The sequence below is a fragment of the Lasiodiplodia theobromae genome (genome assembly GCF_012971845.1).
Source record: "Lasiodiplodia theobromae strain AM2As chromosome Unknown scaffold_7, whole genome shotgun sequence".
In the NCBI taxonomy this organism is placed as follows: domain Eukaryota; kingdom Fungi; phylum Ascomycota; class Dothideomycetes; order Botryosphaeriales; family Botryosphaeriaceae; genus Lasiodiplodia; species Lasiodiplodia theobromae.
The window spans coordinates 1,102,013-1,122,342 of record NW_023336563.1 but is presented as its reverse complement, the minus strand read 5'-3'; the positions used below and the strand labels follow the sequence as shown (position 1 = coordinate 1,122,342).

Here is a 20,330-nt window from a genome sequence, read left to right as displayed (position 1 = left end):
TCGCTCTTGTAAGCACTAGTTGCTTTGGTTAAGCCCACATAGCGCTCAACTCCTTTCCACGAAAGCCTAAGCAGACAATCGTGGTGATAGATCTCACGCAAATCGGAAATAATCTTACCATGCACCACAATCACAAGCTACTACAAATTCGTGGACGCATTCCTATACATCAACCCTAACAGTCCTATTATCTCAATGGTTAATTCAAGATAAAACCTCATCACTTTAAACATGAAGATTTCTCGATCTCGTTCAGAATCCTTGCCACCAATGGCGGCACGCTCGACTTCACGTGCAGTCCGTAAGATCCAGTAACCAATCGCACGGTCAATAATTTTGTTGGCGGTGAGACATACTCCTTCAACCTGAGCTTAGGGCTCACCATTTAAACCAGCTAACTGTTCCTCAAACAGACGACCAATCTCGAGTAAGTTTACCCACACCAGAATTTCTTCTACTGTCTTACTAGTCCTCCTTGCAGAGACCTACTCTACTACAGCGCCGTATGCAAGTTCCTGGCCATTTGCCCTGCTGGAGGGGCTGACCCAGTCATCACGTTTGCCAGATTCCCTCGCAGGTCTACTTCCCATCACTCTGGTGAAGAGGTCTTACCTGAGGTGGACGCGATTGGTGGATTGCTCTGTCTGCTCAGCCTCCGTTAGACGCATTTTCCGGGCAAATCCTTACCAGGCGGGGTGGCTCACTATTCCTCTGACAAAGTTTAAACTCAGCTCTGCATCAGCAGAGAAGATGGCTGTGATCATGGCGAGGATCAGCAAATCCCTTTGCACATTCCTATGAAAGCCATGTATGTATGTACAACCAATCCGAAGGACATGTGATTCATGGATTTCATTAGTCACCGGTGACCGTTTGACTTTGCAAGTATCCTGGGTGCTACTGTGATGGATTGCATAACGGATTCACCATCGGGGTCATAATAAGCTTGATGTGCGCTTGCATGCAGTGCGGGGTCTAGACTGCTACTTTCGGATCCATGTTCAGCCGCTTATTTTGCTTATCCGAATTAAGGTTTGCGGGTTCCAAAGAGAATTGAAAAGATTCCCCGGTCCGGTCAAGTCCAGCACTAAGCCAATCGTAGTAACTAATCATGTCCGATCTTGCTTATTGATAGATTGGTAAGCACCTTGCGCTTGCCTAGATCCCTCGGTTTCACGTACACAGCCACGCGAACCTGTTGCCTGATTCTACTCACTGCCCTGCGCGGCCGCGCGATAGTAGTCCCAGTTCGAACGCATGCGAGCATCTTGATCAGGAGTAAACTCCTCATAGCAAGCGCTAAGCTAACTGTTAGGAAATATTCGATCGTAGTCGGCAACACGGGACAGCTCACTCATCTGAATAGTCCATGTAGTTGTGAATGGGGTCCAGGCCAGGCAGATCCGGACACGAGTCTCGGCCAACGGGACAGCCCTCACTGTAGCTTGCCTGGGCTGGAGTGTCGTCGATACCGTCACCGCCGTTGCAGCCGCCTTGGAAAGTGTGGTAGAGACCTGGGAAGGATTCCTGCGTCAGCCACTCTCCAGCCACGCTGTTGCGAAGGAACAACGTATGGACTCACCAAACCAGTGGCCGACCTGCGAACCCGTGGTTAGACATCATTGATGCAACGCTTTAACGTAACAGATTCAAGGACCCCTTACCTCATGGGTGGCTGTTTTCCCCTCGTTGTACGGGACTTTGCTGCCTCCAGGCACGGTCTGGGCGTCAATCACGCAGCCGTCGTTGAAGAAGTCTAGCGTCCCCTCTTCAACGATTCCAGGGAAGGTGCAGTAACTAACGTGGTTGAGCAACTTCTTCGAAAGACCGCTTTCTGTTTCACTTACCCTGATGAGTCACCCGGGAGTTTCTGCATAACGGTCAGCTGTGGCCATTGGAAATTTCAAGTCGTATCAGCTTACCCTCTGGAAATACAAGTTGAGAGTGGCGTAATCGCCCTTTCGGAGTTGTGTCTTCATGACAAGCGTATCGGTGTTGTCAGACCAACTGCTGTTGACAGTCCTCGTTGTGCCCGAAAGATTGAACTGAATGTCGTGCGGAGCGTAGTTGGAATTGAGCACCTCGAGTTGGTTTTGGAGCATTTCATCCTTTTACGACGTCAGATGATACCGAATTAAATTTGGCAAGAAATACTCTACCGTCAAGTTGGCATCCTCAACGGCGTCAGAGGCAGCGATGACGTGGAACCAAGCATTGATTGTGATGGGGGCCCGGGCTTGCTGGATGCCGGCGTCTTTCATCGCCTTTTCTTGCACTTTCATCTCCGCTGCATGCTCCAGCAGCTCTTTTGGGGGATCAGGAGTGGCGCATCGTACTTGGGCTGCGGCTGTCTGCACCAGCAGAGCCACGAGGCCGCCCTGAAAAGCAATTTTCGGGAGCATGTTCAAGCGAGCGAAGGCTAAACGAAAGTAGCAACGCAACAAAACGATTGTCTGATGACAAGACATCACGGCTACAGACACTCGCATTATATGGGCGATTGTGGGGTAACAGTGCACAAGGGCGATAACCTGACCAAGCGCTTGGCTGTGGAGTAGTTGTTCTTGCTGCCTGCCTCATTTGCACAAGATCCCTCGTATTGAAAAGCAACACGAGCCTCTCGTCCCAAACAAACAAGAGATCGACCATGTTCATGCAAAGGCCATGCAGATAGCGGATATCCTTCTAAAAAGGGAATGTGCGTTCTAAATAAAAGCTTAATTCCCATGCCCGCCCGTTGCAGTACACCGTGAATGGGAAGGTCTAGAAGAATGTTTAATTTGTAGCGTACTCCATCAATCTTTTATCAACATTCTGAAGCCCAACAAATATGCTCATGCTCTTTTCTCGCTCCTTTCTACTCGAGGACAATTGTTCGAACTGTTAGATTTCCCTTCTTCCACTGACGTAACAGCACCATCCCAAGACCTACACGATATGCGACATCACCTTGCCAGCTGATCATCATGACTCTTATTCCAGGCGGCGGATCTAGTGGAGAGCGTGTGGAGTCATAATATGTCGTGTCTGAAGTAAGGTACTTTGCACTGTAGCGAGAGAAACCTTCTATTCTGCTCTTCATCGCATCAGAGCTTGATTCCTTATTAGGGGAACTAGAGCGAACATCAGTCTCTCATAGCTGTAAAAGCTACAGAATATCCGTACCTCTCCGATTCCTTCCCTTTTGAAAGTGAGTGGTGCATCTCAAAGAGCTCTCTGATCCTGAAGTGGTCAAAGTGTTCGCAAGAAAGCGCTACCAGTTGGGCTTTCCTTCTTCCAGACGATTGAAAAGACTCTGCTATGTCCGGTATTTCTTTCTCCATTGCAATGGGATGAGGGTCAATTCGGCCACATGGAAAACCGTCGCCGGAATATACTAGTACGCACCCACGGTGCGGGTATTCTTCGAAAGCCTGAATCCGAAAACGGGCGACTGATGTTCGAAGCAGTAATCTGCCCACCGGTTTTGTTTCAATGTTCGTTTCAATCCGAGCTCTTCCATGAGCTTCTTCCCAGTAATCGCGGTATGTCGGCCATCCCTTCAGGACATCCAGCTGAATCTCTTGAAAGGGTCGGTCCCAGCATATTGTGAATGATGAGGCGCTTTCAATAACATGTTCTCTCCAGGCCAGTGCTAAGTAGAGACGAGGATCGTAATAAGACTCGGACAAAGATGAATCCCACCCAATTGGGGTTTCGACTGACTCTATAACCCGAACTTTATTTTGTTGTTCCACAAATGACCATTTGGCGAAGGACCCAAATGCGAAAGACGCTGCAGCGTAGCTTATCCTATTGCCGAACTCGGATGCCCAAGACCAGCTGGGAATATAAAAGTCGGTTCCAAGATTCTGGCGGGGCCATCGACCATCAGTGTGTTTACACTCAGGCTCCCAGAGAATTCCTATATCAAATGATGATGTCGGAACTCCGTGTATCAGATCCTTGGAAGGATAAATGCTGCCACCAACCCCGGCGAATGCGTTGTAAACGTCTGATTTGTACGAAAGATTCCGCATTGTGTATTCCTCGACATGGTTCATATAGCTTCGCATGTCCTTATGATGGAACCGCTTAAAAGAGACAAAACGAGGTGGAGGCTCCATGTAGGCTGAGGTCTCATCCGAGGCTCCATATTCGCATTCAAAAAAAGCATCTTCATCAGTGAACACGAGGTGCCTTCTTGATAGAACCATCTCTTGATAGGTCCACCCTCGTGAGTTCCAAGTTGACTTATCTTCTCGCCGTCCAGGTACTACCTCGACACCAAAGGCGAACGCCCGAGGTCGAACTTGCGCTCGTAGTCTAGAAAGGACGCCAGGAAGTCTGTAGTATGCATTGTTGCCTGCGGTGGCGCAAATTGTGAGCAGCGCGCACGAGTATATCGTACTCATTGACCGGATTTGATCGTGCTTGTGCAATTCGTCATCTTGCACAATGCAGAACCGGTCGACCCAGAGGTATGGTACACCAAGAACGCGGCATGTATGCATCGCACCCCTAATGGTAGCAGGGATATGATGGCCACGTAAAGAACCCACTTTGCGCAAGTTGTCGATTGATCGCTTCGTCGTCTGGGTCATCTCAGCTGTATGGTCGCCCCAAACATAACTGAGAGCAACGTAGTTGCATGATATTGGGGCAGATACGATACATCTTTTGTCAACATCGATGAAAAGTAAGCCTTCCAAGACGTTCTCTCCGGGTGGATGAATGGGGTCGCTATGACAGTTGTGATCCGTGCACTCTTTTATCCAAGTTCTCAGTCGCTGCCAATTGACGACCGCGCCCACGGTATTGCAGTTGTTTGGCGGCTCTCTCTGACGTACGAGGAGATGTGCGCCAAGCTTGAGCGGTAGACTCAGATCCTCATCAGCTGTAGATAAATAAGTACTCGTATGGCGATGACTGCTGCACACTTGAACATCTGCGTCGTGCAATAAGTCATTTGGGCCAAGCAAATACGATCCTGAGAAGTTACTGAACATAGATATCGATAGCATGACAAGGTCGCTACCATCAACGTTGACATCCAAGGTTTGGGATTCCTTTTGCACCACCCGAAGGATGAAAGTACAAAAAGTGCAGCCAGAGCGTGGTTGAAGATCTGCAAGGCTGCCCAACTCCAGGCATGGATCTAACATGGGGTGGTGATGGCGCAGGCAATAGAAAAGATGCTGTAGCCGTAGATGGTGACAGAAATGGCATAGTCCATCCATTGTGATTCGTAAAGGGAGTTGTAAGTGGGACTAGAAAGCTTGTAATCAGAAAGAGACTTTTACCGCAAGCAGACTTGGGCTAGATAGACCACCGTACGTATATTTTTGAGTTGCAAGCGTTTCAAGTTCAGAGTCATCAACTAATTGCTGAGAATGCAGGAAGTTTGTGGTCGAGTAGAGGGGATAGCATTGCTCGATCGCCTTGGTTGAATGGGAACTGAGCAGGTTTTCAGCTCCGAAATTGCAGCTGTGCTTCCAGCTCGCGAGGCAGACTTTAGAGCCACGTTACTTTTTCTTACTAGTCCGCACGGGAAGCCCATCCGCGATAAGACTAGAGCCCAGGTTACGTTCCAGATGCAAGTCAGCCGCCACATCAGCTATGCACGCATTTTGATCTCAATTTTTAAACGGTTCCGCAGTCGTGTAGACACCTAAGAGATTATCTACACTTGATGCGAATCTCTAAATAAAGCTTTTGGACGTGATATCCAAACGACGACGAGCTGTTTCATCACTAGGACGGTTCCGCTTGATTAATTTGGTAGATAGCTACATAGCGAGTACAATTTCTTGCGAATACGTTGCATTTTTTTTTCCTTCACAATCATGGTGATCGATGCCCATCAACCACTATATTTGTAAACAAAAATCTTACCCAGTTATACTACGTCCTATTTCGACGAGAATTCGCACGGTGATTGGTTACCTTTAGTGCGGATCAGATTCAGTAGCTTGATTACTACGCACGTCTAGCCGTAGCCTTGCTTTTCTGCCCTGCGCTGCCGCTCATCTGATCACAATCTTACCAGGGCATCGCAGGTCGTTTGCCTTGTCAGCCTTGCCGTCCTGTGGCGTATATCCTAGACCAAGATCTACACAACATACCGTGCGGTCCATACACCTACACAGCCACTGATGGAGTCCTGCATCATCCGGTGCTTTTACGTGTCAGCGTATTTGTATAGTTATAAACACGTCACATGCAGACCGACTACTGACAGTGCACCTAATTGGCAAGACTTTGCCTAAGTAAGTCAAGATGTGTGGACAAAGACGGCCCTCTTACCGTCTTAGCAAAACTCAAAGAGGTATCTTGCTGACGCTACCAGCTTGGCAGGAGCTTAAAAGCGGGGGAGTAGTAGCGCCAATTATTGCGCAGCGAGTAAATGAGAAAGCGCTACAACAAGCCAGCATAGTGCGGGAGGAAATTAACGCAAAGCAGTAGCTAGGTACTGAGTCGATTGTGCTAGTGGCTCCCAAGACTACGGTCGGGCATTCGCTGCTCCGTGAGTGCTTCGGGTACAACGTCGTGGATGAGGACAAATTTGCTTGCATAGGTACCGGGGTTGCAAATGCCATTGACGCCATCTGAGATGTAGCGAGCAATTGGTTTGTGTTAAGCATCATCGTTTTTTAATGCTATTGCCCGTCGTGTGCAATTGTCCTTTTTCAACACAAATTACTGACCCCAGCCGATTCACTCAAATTGGAATTTCATTTACGAAGTCATGCTCTTTTCATATCATAACACGCTTGCAAAATTCATGAATTCGATTGTAAGTTACAATATCATCCAAAGAACTAACACCGTAAACATTCGTTAAATTATAGTGTTTAACAAACAAGGAGCCTTATTCTCAGTAGCTATGAGGGATGTTGGCCAAGGAAACTGATGCACATATTCCAGGCCTCGATCCGAAGCTCAGCAAAGGGTTTGTATTCAGGTCCATGTCTGTATCCTGCCGCCTAAGTTTCACTTTTTCTTAGGATTCCCGGCATGTATTACCTTCTCTTACCAAGCATTCCTCACTTACAAACCCGATGATGTACATGAGAATTCTAGTGATAATACTTGGACTCCCGTGCTCTACGAATGACGGCGTCATTCGACCCGCGTGAATCAAAGTTAACTCCCCGCGAATGTCTACTTGCGAATGAAAATCGCCATGAAACAAAGCTGAAATTACTGCGACCGTGACGAGTGCCAAGGCATTCCGCCGTGCCAAGCTGTCATCCTCGGCAATCCCGAGTTACACCAAAGTCGTAAAACGGAAATCTCACCTCGCGCTGATTGGCAGCCCGTAAGATTCCGCCTGACAGCCACTCGAGGCGCAGTGAAGACATTCCAAATTCGGCCGGTCTTGGCAGAGTTGGCTGCCGTTGATTGGATAGGAGCCGAATCTGACATGGGGCCAAATGCGAAGCTTAAGGCGGACTAGAATACAATATACGCGTATATGCAATTGTATCATCCCACTGTTGGAAGACCTGAATAAAGTTGTGGAGGCGCAGACATCGCAAGACGGATTTAAAGAGAGTTGGATTGTAGGCCCTCAACATCATCACACCTGACTGAATATCTCAGCGTCTCCTTTCCAACTCATTTTCCAATTTCTTCTTTCCTTTGTAAAGTCGATACCACTGTTGTTTTTCAGCGCGTTCTCACACGGAAACCCTTCCCTCCAATCCCCCAGCCATGTCCGACGACCACCCCTTCTACAAATACGACCCCAACCGGGGCGCCGCCCTCGCCTACGCCATCATCTTCGGCGTCACGACCCTCACCCACATCTACCAATGCCTCCGGACAAGAACCTGGTACATGACGGCCTTCATCCTCGGCGGCTTATGTTCGTGCCCCCTCCCCCTCCCCCCCTTCCTCCCGCCCCCAACGCACTAACCCCCCCACCCCCACAGTCGAAACAGTCGGCTACATCGCGCGCTACATCTCGATCCGCGAACCGCGCTCAACAGCCCCGTACATCGTGCAAACCCTCCTCATCCTCATCGCGCCCGCCCTCCTCGCCGCGTCCATGTACATGGTCCTCTCGCGCATCATCCTCGTCACGCAAACCGAGTCGCTCAGCCCGATCCGGCGCACGTGGCTGACGCGCATCTTCGTCGGCGGGGACATCATTTCCTTCCTCGTGCAAGTGCTCGGCGGCGGGATACTCGCCAGCGGCACGACGGGCGACAAGCCGGACGCGGACCGCATCAAGCTGGGGGAGAACGTCGTGATCGTCGGGTTGTTCGTGCAGCTGCTGTTCTTCGGGTTCTTCCTGGTCGTCGGGCTGTGGTGGAAGAGCCGGGTCGGGCGGCGGGGGATGGTGGCGCTGGCGGCGCGCGTGCCGTGGAAGAAGCATTTCATTGTGTTGATGGTGGCGAGCGCGTTGGTGTTTGTGCGGTCGGTGTTCAGGGTGATTGAGTACGTCATGGGGGACGATGGGTACCTGCTGGAGCACGAGGTGTTCGCATACGTGTTTGACGCGGTGCTGATGGATGCGGTTATGGTGCTGTACAATGTGGTGCATCCGAGCGACGTCACCAAGCCGTTGAAGGAGGTGCCGAGGGGCGATGTGGAGGAGGAGTATACGATGTTGCCGGGACGGCCGGGACGGGAGTACGAAGGAGGGATGGCTGGTGGTATGGGACCGTATCATCAGTCTCACTAGAGACGGGGTTTCATGTTGTGGGGATGCGTCGGACGAAGGTAAATCCTTTTGGGTTATACCTGGTGTTAATACTGTGCATTAGATGGGTTCATAGACCGTAGATATCCACATTGTATATACGTTCAAAATCAAACCATATATAATTAGCCACCCGCTCACTGCAACTGCAACCGTCCTTACCACCGCTCAAAATTAACTTACTTAGACCTCCAACTCTGCTCATTCTCTCCTTACACTTCATGATTGTTCTCAGCTTATTCTAGAAAACAGACATTATGAGATACGTATTTGATTACTGAAATCCTGGATTTGAAAGGAACAAGGGTGAGACTGCTCGTGACCGGGAGCATATGGTGCTTAATTAACATTTCATTTTTACCTGCGTGGGTAAATCAGTCTAGAGGGTATAAACACGCACATGTCATTACAGCAATCTCGCCCTCACCAACCTGACCCCCCTCCCCACCTCCCTCCCAAACACGCCCACCACCAGCGCTAACCCCACCAACCAAACCACCCAACTCACCCCCCATCCCCAACCCCCTCCGGGCGCCACAATCGGCCGCGGCGGCCGTAGCGGCTGCTTCTGTTCCGCGAGGTCTGGCAACGCCATGATCTTGACCACCAGGGCGGTCCAGCCGGTGAAGTGCTGCGTGCGCTGGCCGGCGCCGGTGTCGGGATGGTACTGCTCCCACGCGAAGCCGGTGTCGCGCCACGAGTTGAAAACCGTGTCGACGACGTTGCGGCGGAGAGCGCGGTACATGGCCCGGGCGCGGTGCTGGTGCGGGCTGCTGGGGGATTGGGCGAGGTCCTGGGGAGCGTTAGTCAGTGAGTGCGTTGGGTGGACGCGGCAGGCTCGGCTTACGAGCAGGCGCGCGACGACGAGGTAGTTGATGTTGATCCAGACAGGGCCGCGCCAGTAGTTCTCGTCGGTGCCGTAGAAGGGGTCCTGGCGGCTGAGGCTGCGGATGCCGTGGGGGCTCCACAGCCTCGCGTCGTCGGCGATGAGGTCGAGGACGGCGGGGAGGTGTGCGTGGGTGGTGCCGAGCAGGCCGAGGAGGAAGGGGAAGAGCGAGACGTAGCCGTCGTGGCAGACGAGCGAGTGAGCGCCGTCCTTGATGGTGGCGTCGCAGTAGGTATTGCGGGCTGCGGACCAGTGCAGGCTGTCAATGTTCTGCTGGACGCGTTGGCGGTGGGTGCCGAAGACGCGGGCGTCGGCGTCTTCGCCCATGTGCTCGGCGATCGTCTGCAGAGCGCCGGCCATGGAACCGACCCAGCAGAGGGCGTCCAGGTGGAGCTCGCTGGGGTGGGGCGGCTGCGCGCGGGGATAGTCGTCGAGGCCGCTCGTGAGTATGTGTTGAGGGGTTCGGCCTTTCCAGCGGTATGCCTCGTCAGGGGCGGAGTTGGGGCGGGTGTGGGACGTCAGGTCGCCGGCTTGGGTCTTGCGGAACCAGTGGTAGTGGCGCTTGAGCAGCGGGTAAAGTTCGTCGAGGAGCTGCTGGGCCTCAGGCGGATGGGCGAGGTAGAGCGAGGGGGCGCCTGAGTAGGGCGACCTCTCGGTGAGCTTGTCTACGAATGCGGCTACGACTAGAAAGAGGGTGGGGGGATTCGCGTGGTGCGGGTACTGGACTTGGAACTCGGGGGGTACTTTGCTGCGTACCTCCGAGCCCAGGATTTGCTCTCTCGCGATCCACCCATCGTCGTCCATCAGGGAGAGCCAGCTCCGCACGATTTCCATGGCAAGGTCGGCGTCCCAGTCTAGGACGAGAAGGAGGTGGAAGCCCTCGTCCCATAGGAAGCCTCGGGGAAAGAAGGGCCTAGATGGGACGAGACTAAAGAGTTCGTAAGGCCCCATGTTCTGCGGGGTTGCCCTGGCGCGGGCTTCGGCTGCCTTTTGCCAGAAATCCAGATCCAGCTCGTCGTATTCAGGGGCGTGGGAGTTGTCAACCACGGCATCGCCGTAGAAATAGCCGATTCCGCCCAGGAGATTGGACAGCAGGGACTTGGAGCAATTGACGTAGTCTTCGCGATCGAAGGGCGGTTGCGGGGAGAAGGCAGCGTCAAAACGAGACGAGATGGAAGCATCAACAGCGGCGAGGGCGTGTGTGATGCTGGCAGCTGCAAAAGTCAGCAGCATGGCTGGTAGCGGGAGTACAAGACGTACACGGCATAGGGTCCGGATATGCTTCCGGAGAGAAGACGATATCAAACTGGACAGCCGTCAGCTTGGTCCTTTTCCGCGGCAACACGACGCACCTCGAAGGCACCACTGAAAACCTTCTGCACAAACTGCATGTTTCCCTCTTCACGATTGTGTGTTCCCGGCAATGTGTCGGAGGCATTCATGGCATTGACTTTATCGAAGAAAATGGCTGGGGGCCAGAAAGTCAGCGACAGTCGAGCAGGTCGAGCGGGCGCCAACACTCACTCTTTGCCTGCCAGAGCTTGTCTACAGCAACGTGCAAGCCATGGAGAGTGGTCTTCTCGTTCTTGGAAACTGCATCGCGGATGTGCAGCTTGAACGGACCCAGGCCGGGGACATCGGCGCGGCAGTCGACGACAGGCGCATCGGGCGGACGGGCGCACACAACACCAGCAGCGTCGACAGCAAGGTAAAAGATTACCGCGGTACCCAGGTTGTCATTATCGACATGCGAACGAGGCGTACCGCGGACACGCAGGGCCCAGCTAGCGCCGTCCTTGACAAAGTTGGTAGTCAGGTCCAGGCCGTTACCTTGGTCGTGCACCGTCTGCGAGCCGCCGATGCGCGGATCGTAGGCGGTCCAGCCGTAGCCGGCCATGGCGTCACTCTGCTCGCACGTGTGCCGCAGATCTGGCGCTTGTCAGTCGTGATTAGCGTGTGGAACCGCGGGGCCCGCTAAAAACTTGCTTTGCGCGACGATATGGCCGCCGTCATCGACGCGCGCCCACATGAGGCCCATGAGCACCGTCTCACGGATGCGCGGGCGCACGCCGAAGTAGAGGTTCGGCCGGAATGGGCCCCATTGCAGCGACGAGTTGTCGGGATGCGCCGTCGCGCTGGCGGCGAGGGCGAGGCCGAGGTAGGCGTAGAGAAGCAGGCGTAGTGGCATGCTTAGCTGTGGGTAGAGAGTGCGGAGGTGAGGCCCGGCCCGGCCCGTGGACCGATGAACGGACCCACACGTGACGACGTGTCTGTGCCGCATCCATTGGGTCCCGGGATGAGATGGAAAGGTACAAGCGACTGAATATGTATGTTCTTCTACTTTGTTCTCACTAATAATCATCAGCTCATAGCACAGCGTCTGCCGAATTGGCCCCCAGAAGAGTGGGGCAGCATTGCCCCGCAAACCGATCATCAACCTCAAATTTTTCCCTCTCACCTGGGAGACTCACACACTCGTCCCATAAGGCCCGCAGCCTATTATGAATGACGACCTCTGCCACTAAGTCAAGTTGGCTTATGGTTATGCTTCCATGACCGAAAATGGTAGCCAATAACCCTGCGCAAAGTCAAGCATGGCTGGGAATCTTTCATGAGGTTTTCAGCGGTTTCGGTAAAATCTCGTCAAAAGATACTCTAGAAGGTGGTATGATGAAGCGATATCCTGGGACATTATCATGCACTAATATCCGAGTTTAGCTTCACCGCATGAGCATGGTCCACACAATGCATCTTCATCAGCAGCCGACGCCCTCAATCGCGCCGACACAACCTACCGTTTGCAGGGATTACCAGAAAGCGTCAACAAAGTAGGCGTACAAGAAATGCTAAACAGCTGCCTACAACTGGATGATGGCGTTGAAGTTCGTGTCAAATCACTGGCTTCGAGTGGGGGCGGCTCATCACGAAGGACAGCCACATTTGAGCTCTCCGAGGCACCGCATAATCTGTTGCTTACTGATAATGAAATGTCACTGTATGAGTATGGCTCAAGTGACGGTCCTGTCATGGACACACATTTTGTGGGAATGACGCCGTTGCATTCCGACGAGAATGGTGCCTGTTTCAAAGTCGAGTCAGTACATCACCCCATATTTATTTCAAGCTTTTAACTTATCACAAAGCATCGTTGCCATCTCTGGTCTTGGGGGTCATGCTTTTGGCTCATTCAAAAAGAGAGGCGACAGTTATATGTGGCTTCGTGATAGTCTTCCCTCCGATATGCCAGACGCCCGTATTTTCATCTATGGCTACGATTCGAAGCTGGTTGGAAGTCAGTCGAATCAAAGGATACAGGACTTGGCCATCAAGTTCCGCGTTGCCCTACAAGGCATTCGGACATCTCAACCAAGAAGACCACTCTTGCTCATTGGCCATAGCTTGGGTGGCATCATTCTGAAAAAGGTGACGTAAACTTCACCTTTCGAAGTAACCGGGCCACTGACAAATAATAGGCCATTGTTCAAATGCCGAACGGCGACGACGTGGATCGGGAAACCCTGAACTGCATTTGTGGAATCCTTTTCTTTGGAGTCCCGAATCAAGGCATGGCCGTCACGAAATTAGTGCCTATGGTCAACAATCAGCCAAACAGGATGTTGATCGAGTCTCTACGTCAGGAGTCTGAAGTCTTACTTGATCTTTCTAGAAGCTTTCGCCAGTGCTTCCATTTCCCGGATTCCGAAGTATACTCCTTCTATGAAACCAAGCTCTCTCCCACCGCATGTGAAGTGAGCCATGGTGTCTGGAAGATGTGCGGCACGCCCGAGCTCCTTGTGAGCGAGCACTCTGCAACCCATGGTCGACAATGGGAGGATGGTCAGAGCAGCGATCGCTTCGTTTACCCGATTGAACATACTCATTCTGAAATGGTGAAATTCAAGAACTCATCAGACGAGAACTATCGAGTCGTCAGCTCTCGACTGATGGACATGGCGACGAAGGGGGCAAAAGTCATTGAAAGCCGATTTCTTCGTCCTATTGCCGCACAGCTGCTGAATGACCTGTCGGACGTTCAGAGAGGTATATTGCCAAATATCGTATCAATAGCTGAATATGTGCTGAGAAGTCATACAGAGTGCTTACGATCCTTCTCTCTATCCCGACAAGGTGTTCAAGTAGAGAGTCGATTTGACATGATCCAAGAGGCAAAGGGAACTTGCGACTGGATCTTGAAACATCCCGAATATATTCACTAGACCAACAGCGCCAACAGGTTACTTTGGCTTCGAGGAAAACCAGGATCCGGAAAGTCAACTCTCATGAAGTTCCTTTACAGCCGCCTATCGAGAGAGTCAATCGGAGCTCTGGCAGCATTTTGGGTCTATGGCCAAGGTTTGGCCATGCAAAGATCCAAGATCGGCCTGCTCCGATCTCTGTTACAACAACTTCTCAAAACCTGCCCACAATCCTTGAAGCAAATCACCTCGGAATTTGAAGAGAAGCGAGCGATGCAGGGCGAGTCATGGGACTGGCAAGCTGGCGAGCTCAAACGATTCTTGGTCAAAACACTGAAGGAAGCATGCACCGCACAGCACAGAGTGATAATCCTTGTCGACGCTCTCGACGAACTTGGTGAAGTAGTTGGTGTTGAAATCGTGGATCTGTTTGAAGATCTGATCCGAACCGTACCAGGAAATCTCAAGATCATCTTCTCTTGTCGACATTTTCCTATCCTGACTCTGGATGAAGGCAAATACATCAGCCTCGAGCATTGCAACCAACTTGACATCGAAACAGTAGTCAAGGAGAGACTAAAACGCGTCACAGGATCTGATACACTAGTTCACGAGATAGTGGGCAAGTCAGATGGTGTGTTTCTGTGGGCAATCCTGGTCGTTGACGATATCTCGAAAAAGGCCCGGCAGGGACGGTCTCTCGAAAGTCTCAAAATGCACATCCAATCCCTCTCGAAAGAGCTTCATGAGCTCTATGCCGATGCCTTAGATCAGCCATCTAGCGAAACTCTCCGGCTCTTCGAATGGGTCCGCTTCGCTGCGCGTCCATTGAGTCTCGAAGAATTATCCCATGCAATAGCCGTTGATGCCGAACTTCGCCTGCAGTCTATTGATGATTACGAACGCAAGTTTGAGTTTGGAAAAACTAGATCACAACTTGAGCGAATGATCACCACCTTGTCTCGAGGGCTCATGGAGGTCAGACAAAGAAGAATCAGCGTCATAATGGGTCGAGAATTCATCGACAAGAACAATACCGTTCATTTCATCCATCAATCTGTTGCAGACTTTCTCGATCGACAGGATACGGTTAATGGAAACGTTCGGAGGCTTACATTGGACCCCGCTAAGGCGAACATCCAGCTTTGCCGAACATGTTTTGCTTACATGAGGCTACAAGATGTCCAGGTGTTCCTCAAAAACCCAAAAAGATACGTTGCCGACCCTCCAAACCCATCTCAGAAGGCTGCACGACACAGTCCTTATAAGGATCTCTACTATAAGCTTCCGCTTTTGAAGTATGCAGCAAATACCTGGTCCTTCCACCTGAAAGCGGCACACGATGCGAATGTCCAGCCGGCGGACATCCTCGGCTGTTTCTCTTTTGGGAATCAAGACGAACACTCAGAAAACGACGGGGCCTTCGCCTTGAGCAATGATCATGTATCAATCTTGAAAACATGCTCAGACATCTTATCCAGCCTCCAAGACGAGAACAGATTGCAAGGAACAATAATGCATGTCAGTGCACATTTGGGGTTGACCCGTGTGCTGTATTTCCTCATCAAAGTAGCTGGCATTGATGTGGATATTGCAAGAGACCAAGATGGGCGAACAGCAACACACATCGCAGCAGAGCGGGGCTTTGCAGATGCCCTAGATGTCCTTCTGAAGGCTGGAACTAAAATTGACCTTCGAGACCGACAAGGAAAAACGCCACTTATTCTAGCCATTCAGGGGGGCTTTGAGAATGCAGTAGGCACATTGGTCGACGCAGGTGCCGATTTGCAGTCTGACGAAGATATCAATCAACTACTGGCTGTCTCAACCGCTGGGAACCAGAGGATAGGAGTGGTCAGAAAGCTTTTTTCCCACGGAGCTAACGTAAACTCCAGAGATTCGAGTCAACGAACTCTACTTCATTTTGCGGTAGCTCGTTGCAATGCGGAACTGGCCAAAGCCCTTCTTGATTGTGAAGCGGATATAAATCTCAGAGACTCAAGCCAGCGTACTCCTATTTTTCACGCTGTAGCTGACGGAAATGAGGAATTGGTCAAAATCCTCCTTTTTTACGGACCACAAGTGGATCTTCCGGACAACAAGGGGAGGACGCCGCTACATCAATCTCTTCAATTGCGGCGCATTGATTCAGAAGTTATAACTGATCTACTGCTCGCTGCGAAGGCGAATGTAGACGTTCGAGACCATGAGGGATACACACCACTTTCGATGGCAATTCGCAAGTCTCAGCCAAGAGTCTCAGAAAAGCTACTTGCAGCTGGTGCAGACATTCATATCAAAGACAACGAAGGTAAAACACCAATCTTTCATGCGGCTGAACGAGACGTGGAGACCCTGAGACTTCTCATCAACGCCAAAGCAGATGTGAATCTAAGGGATAGTCAAGGAAGAACTCCAATCTTCTACGCGATTCAACATGCAGCATTGGAAACGATCAGAGGATACGGACCAACACACCCCAGATGCAACAAAGAAACATGTCCATTTTTAATGTTGTTAGTCAGAACCACAGACCTCACCGTGAGAGATAATCAGGGGTCAACAATGTTTTCGCCTGTAGCTGCAGTAATCAAGAGGGGGGCCATAGGAATGCGCAAAAGAGGTACTCAGCGACGGCTTAGATACGACGTCTTTGATACCGTAAATTTTGAAGACCCGCCGTTGGAGCCCCTGATTCCCCTGGAAAAATGGAACAAGATGAAGGAAATGATTCTGAATACGTCCGAGATCCGAGAAGCCACGAATGGCCTGACGGAGAATTTGAAGTTTGAAGGTCTCGCTGCCGAAGTGGACTCCTTGACTGGGATGGCGACGGAACAGCTCCACGTACCAATTTGTGGACTGATCTTCCGCTTCAACATTCATTGAGACGAGATAGATCGAAACAGGAAGAGAAGATGTAGCCTTTCCAGCGAGACGTCCTCTAGAAGAGCGAGGTTGTAAAAGTTGTACTAGGGGGGATTCCTGGAGTTGCTATGGGTGCTCAATTTTCGATTTTGGTTTCGTTAGTTTGGATTAAATGTGTAAAACTTATCAGACAACCTCTGCTACTCCTATGAAGACCTCATGATATCCAATGCAAAATTATGTTCTGCAATGCCTACCCTGCTGCTCTGCTGACCCAACTCCCCAAGGTCAAAAGCGTCTACCAAATGGGCTCCGGCGGCAAGCTTTACGAGCGTCAAGCCCCCTACAACGACCCCCACAACTGGAAATACGACATCTTCAGCGGCCTATCTGTCGCCGGCAACAACTCGTACCCAGCCGCCCACTGGGCACAGGCCCTCAACAGTGTGAATCAGACCCTCTCCATGCTGGGGCAACTGGACGACGACGACGGTCTGACCACACGAGCAACATCACCGTCAGCAACTCATTGCTCTTCACCGATCTCAACATGTCCACCCCCATCGGCGCCGCTTTCGCCATGAACCGCTACGGCGGCAAGACCAACCTCTTGCTCTACACCGTCAGCACCGACGGTAGAATGGAGCAACACCAGTACTACACAGCCAACGACACCCTCTCCGAGACAAAATGTGAGTCCCACCCCCCGTTCCAGATCCGCTCCCGGCTGACATGTCACCGCACCGCAGACACCAGCCTCAGCGGCGCCGCCAGCGTTCCCATGACCACAGTCAGCCAGAACAAGACGTCGCTCTTCAGCGTCGCCGAGCGGCCGGAATGCTCGTGGCCGTTCCCGCTGACGCAGCTGGCGCTGTCGTGACAAGACGATGCCAAGGTGTACGTCATGTTCGAACAGGGAGACGGGCCCGAGGTCGAGGAGTGGGCGGTGCCGGAGCTATCGGGGGAGGCGTGGGATGCGGGGGTGGTAAGGGCGGTCGGAGGTCTTGAGGGCTTGTGTACAAAGCCGTTCTTGAAGGAAATGGCATTAAGCTCTTGCTCCTACCCTTTTATTGTCTTATACTCTCTACAGAACAAAATAGATCCAACCGTAAAACATATTTCAGATGTGATGGCGTTGAAATCAAAGGATAATAAATAGGTTATATCATCTCTACATATTGAGTTGTATTTTTGCTCAAACATGGCTTCTCCGTCTCGGCGCCTATACTGCAATTCTCGTGCTATACATGTTCCGTAAATTCAACCATCTATGTCTCGATTTAAAACCATAATGGGTTTACCCTCTAAAGTGCACGCGACCAGCAGAGTATATAAACACTTAGCGGTGGACCTCTATTATGGGCAAATTCTACGTGCAGTTCATCGTACTTCAACTCCTCACCCTCCGCGCTTCAGACAAGACAGGCCGTCAGGAGCTACTAAGGCAGCGGAGCATAGTTACTGACGTACCACGGGTTCTAGAAAGACTATGTTCTGCACAGGAACGTGTTTGGAAATAGTTGATTGAATAACTATCTCGTTTATGCCGTAACTTGACAAGGAGGCCGTGCGCCACGTTCATTGTTCACTCTTCGAAGGCGACTATAAAAACTGCAGTTGCCTCGTCGGCCTGGCCGATCTGGCTCGTGATCTAGTCAATTCTGTTAGCAAATTCCCATGGCATAAATGATGATTGTAATAGAATTTTTACCCTTAGAGTTCCACCATTAAACGGCTTTGAGACACCATTCCTCGGCGGCTCATAGTAGAGCCAGTTATACTCACCCTGACCGATGCGTTGGTCCTCCGCCAAGACAGCCGAGGTTGAGTAATTGTCCTTCGCGCTCAGGTAGGGATTCGATCCAAGAAATCGAAGATATAAGGTCTCAGAACCCGCTGAGACTTTATAGCCCACCATTCCAGCTGAGCCAGTGAACGGGCTCTGAGCGGAGATAACATGTCCACCAGGTCCCGTACTATAAGCTGCAACCTGTTGGATAGAGTTAGAAAGAAACCCCAAGAAGCGGGAGGATTTCTTACGGATGATGGGGGTTCCGCAAAGTCTCCCCAATCGGCAAAACAACTTTGTGCTGTCAATTGAAAGCCAGTTTGGTTTTCGACCTTGAACCAAATTTGGTTTTTGGCCATGACCTCATCAGCTTCGTAATCGTAGTCTGACATATTGTTCTGATGAGTGCGCTCGTGGAACGGTGTGTTGTTGTTGTTGCTAGGATAACTTCTTCTACTCGAGGAGGGGAGAGCTTTATACACTATCGGACGCACTAGAGAGGCTCAGCAGCCCTGCCGGACGCCACCAGAAAAGGGCCGATTTCCGTATATCGACGCGACGCGATGCTTGGATCGGGTGCTTGGCCTGGAGATCCGCAACGCGCTTGTCTTTGTTTGCCAGTGGCTTGCGATTAGTGTGCACCTTTAGCCTTCAGCTTTCAAAAGCTGTCGTGCGAGTTCAGCTGCCCCACTTGACGATCTCACTTTGGACGTGCTCAGATCCGAGATCTAACCGCCAGCGTGCCTTCAGCGGGACGGGTCACACGCCGATCCGCGTGCAGGGTATTGATCTACACGTAGTAGACCAATTGTAACTTGGTCTGGCATTGTGTATATGATCCACCCAGTTTCATTGGCAGACCACGCTACAGCCTAAATGTTGCGAAGGGTACCCACTGCAGTCGATCTGCCATTTTACACTACATGTAGGAAATGTCATGTTAAGCCTTCCGCTGATCCCGTATGTCACAGTCTGAACAAGTCCTAAAGCTAGAGGGTCGTCGATCGAGTAGAGGCTTAGTCAAAGCCGCAGTAGCATTAGCACCGGCGTCACCACAATCGTCCCCTTTCATACTCAAAAGCCCTCTTATCCACACAAGAAATGCATCAGAACTCTGTACTAATCTGCCCCCAATTGCCGGAGTAGTTTCCGCCGCAGTCATGCGTCGCGCTATGGACTCCAACACCATGCCCAGGAGCCTCGACGATCTTACCCACCGTGACAGCGCATGTATTGCCCTTTCATGATGTTCAAACCTCCCAGAGAATTCCCTCCTACGCTTGAGGCATCCTATATGCCATGGTCAAGTTTGATGGTTATCCTTGAGTGCTTCTCCATAAAGAACCTCTCTCAAAATAAACGAAAATGTGGGATAAGAAAATAGCAGGAGCAAGAGCTCAATTTTACTGCCATTTTAAGACGGACATGAGTTCAACTCTTAAATCGTGTTTACGGGAAAATAGCTGACCTACAGGATCCGCGGCTAACGGTGGTGACGTCTTCAATCAATGGGCGATTGCCTCGTAGAATATGCATTTCCCATATTGGGCAATATTGGAGGCCGCACAATAAAATAATGGCTGAATCTGGTGGACTTTAAGGATCAACGGTGGCAGAGGTTTTACTTGAAATCACTGGCCTTGTGGACGGTAACGATGCGAACGGGCGACATCGCGGAGAACAAACTGGTCAATGAGCTGGTGTGGGGAGGGAAATTGTTTACGTCGTTCATCGAGTCTGAGGCTGAAGTTGTAAAGGGCTGGGCTGATGAGCTGGGCTGGTAGCTAGACCTGTCAAAGAATTTGTGTTAGCCAATCGCGCGGACAGTCCCGCGATCTAATGACGTGGTGCCACTCACGTTTTGTGTTCCATCGGGCTGCCCTGCAACCCTCCCGCCTATCG

At 51.2% G+C, this 20,330-nt stretch overlaps 4 protein-coding genes across 4 annotated transcripts; 2 read left to right on the top strand and 2 right to left on the bottom strand.

The window, feature by feature from the left end:
* Positions 1 to 1,350: 1,350 nt before the first annotated feature.
* Positions 1,351 to 2,402, bottom strand: LTHEOB_2992 (Metalloprotease 1; the record flags this gene model as incomplete). The annotated part of the gene is made up of 6 exons (XM_035511865.1): positions 1,351 to 1,514; positions 1,583 to 1,598; positions 1,665 to 1,797; positions 1,848 to 1,870; positions 1,923 to 2,108; positions 2,160 to 2,402. The coding sequence occupies 6 exons, from the start codon at positions 2,400 to 2,402 to the stop codon at positions 1,351 to 1,353; spliced, it is 765 nt and encodes a 254-aa protein (XP_035363718.1).
* Positions 2,403 to 7,695: 5,293 nt separating this feature from the next.
* Positions 7,696 to 8,671, top strand: LTHEOB_2991 (Rta1 domain protein; the record flags this gene model as incomplete). The annotated part of the gene is made up of 2 exons (XM_035511864.1): positions 7,696 to 7,849; positions 7,917 to 8,671. 2 exons carry the CDS (start codon positions 7,696 to 7,698, stop codon positions 8,669 to 8,671), a joined length of 909 nt encoding a protein of 302 aa, XP_035363717.1.
* A 424-nt stretch (positions 8,672 to 9,095) lies between these two features.
* LTHEOB_2990 (Glucosidase i) lies at positions 9,096 to 11,763 on the bottom strand (the record flags this gene model as incomplete). Its single annotated transcript, XM_035511863.1, has 6 exons — positions 9,096 to 9,482; positions 9,537 to 10,789; positions 10,836 to 10,881; positions 10,928 to 11,043; positions 11,100 to 11,504; positions 11,628 to 11,763. 6 exons carry the CDS (start codon positions 11,761 to 11,763, stop codon positions 9,096 to 9,098), a joined length of 2,343 nt encoding a protein of 780 aa, XP_035363716.1.
* A 5,181-nt stretch (positions 11,764 to 16,944) lies between these two features.
* On the top strand, positions 16,945 to 17,519 carry LTHEOB_2989 (uncharacterized protein; the record flags this gene model as incomplete). The annotated part of the gene is made up of 3 exons (XM_035511861.1): positions 16,945 to 17,048; positions 17,162 to 17,331; positions 17,389 to 17,519. 3 exons carry the CDS (start codon positions 16,945 to 16,947, stop codon positions 17,517 to 17,519), a joined length of 405 nt encoding a protein of 134 aa, XP_035363715.1.
* Between the last annotated feature and the right edge of the window lie 2,811 nt (positions 17,520 to 20,330).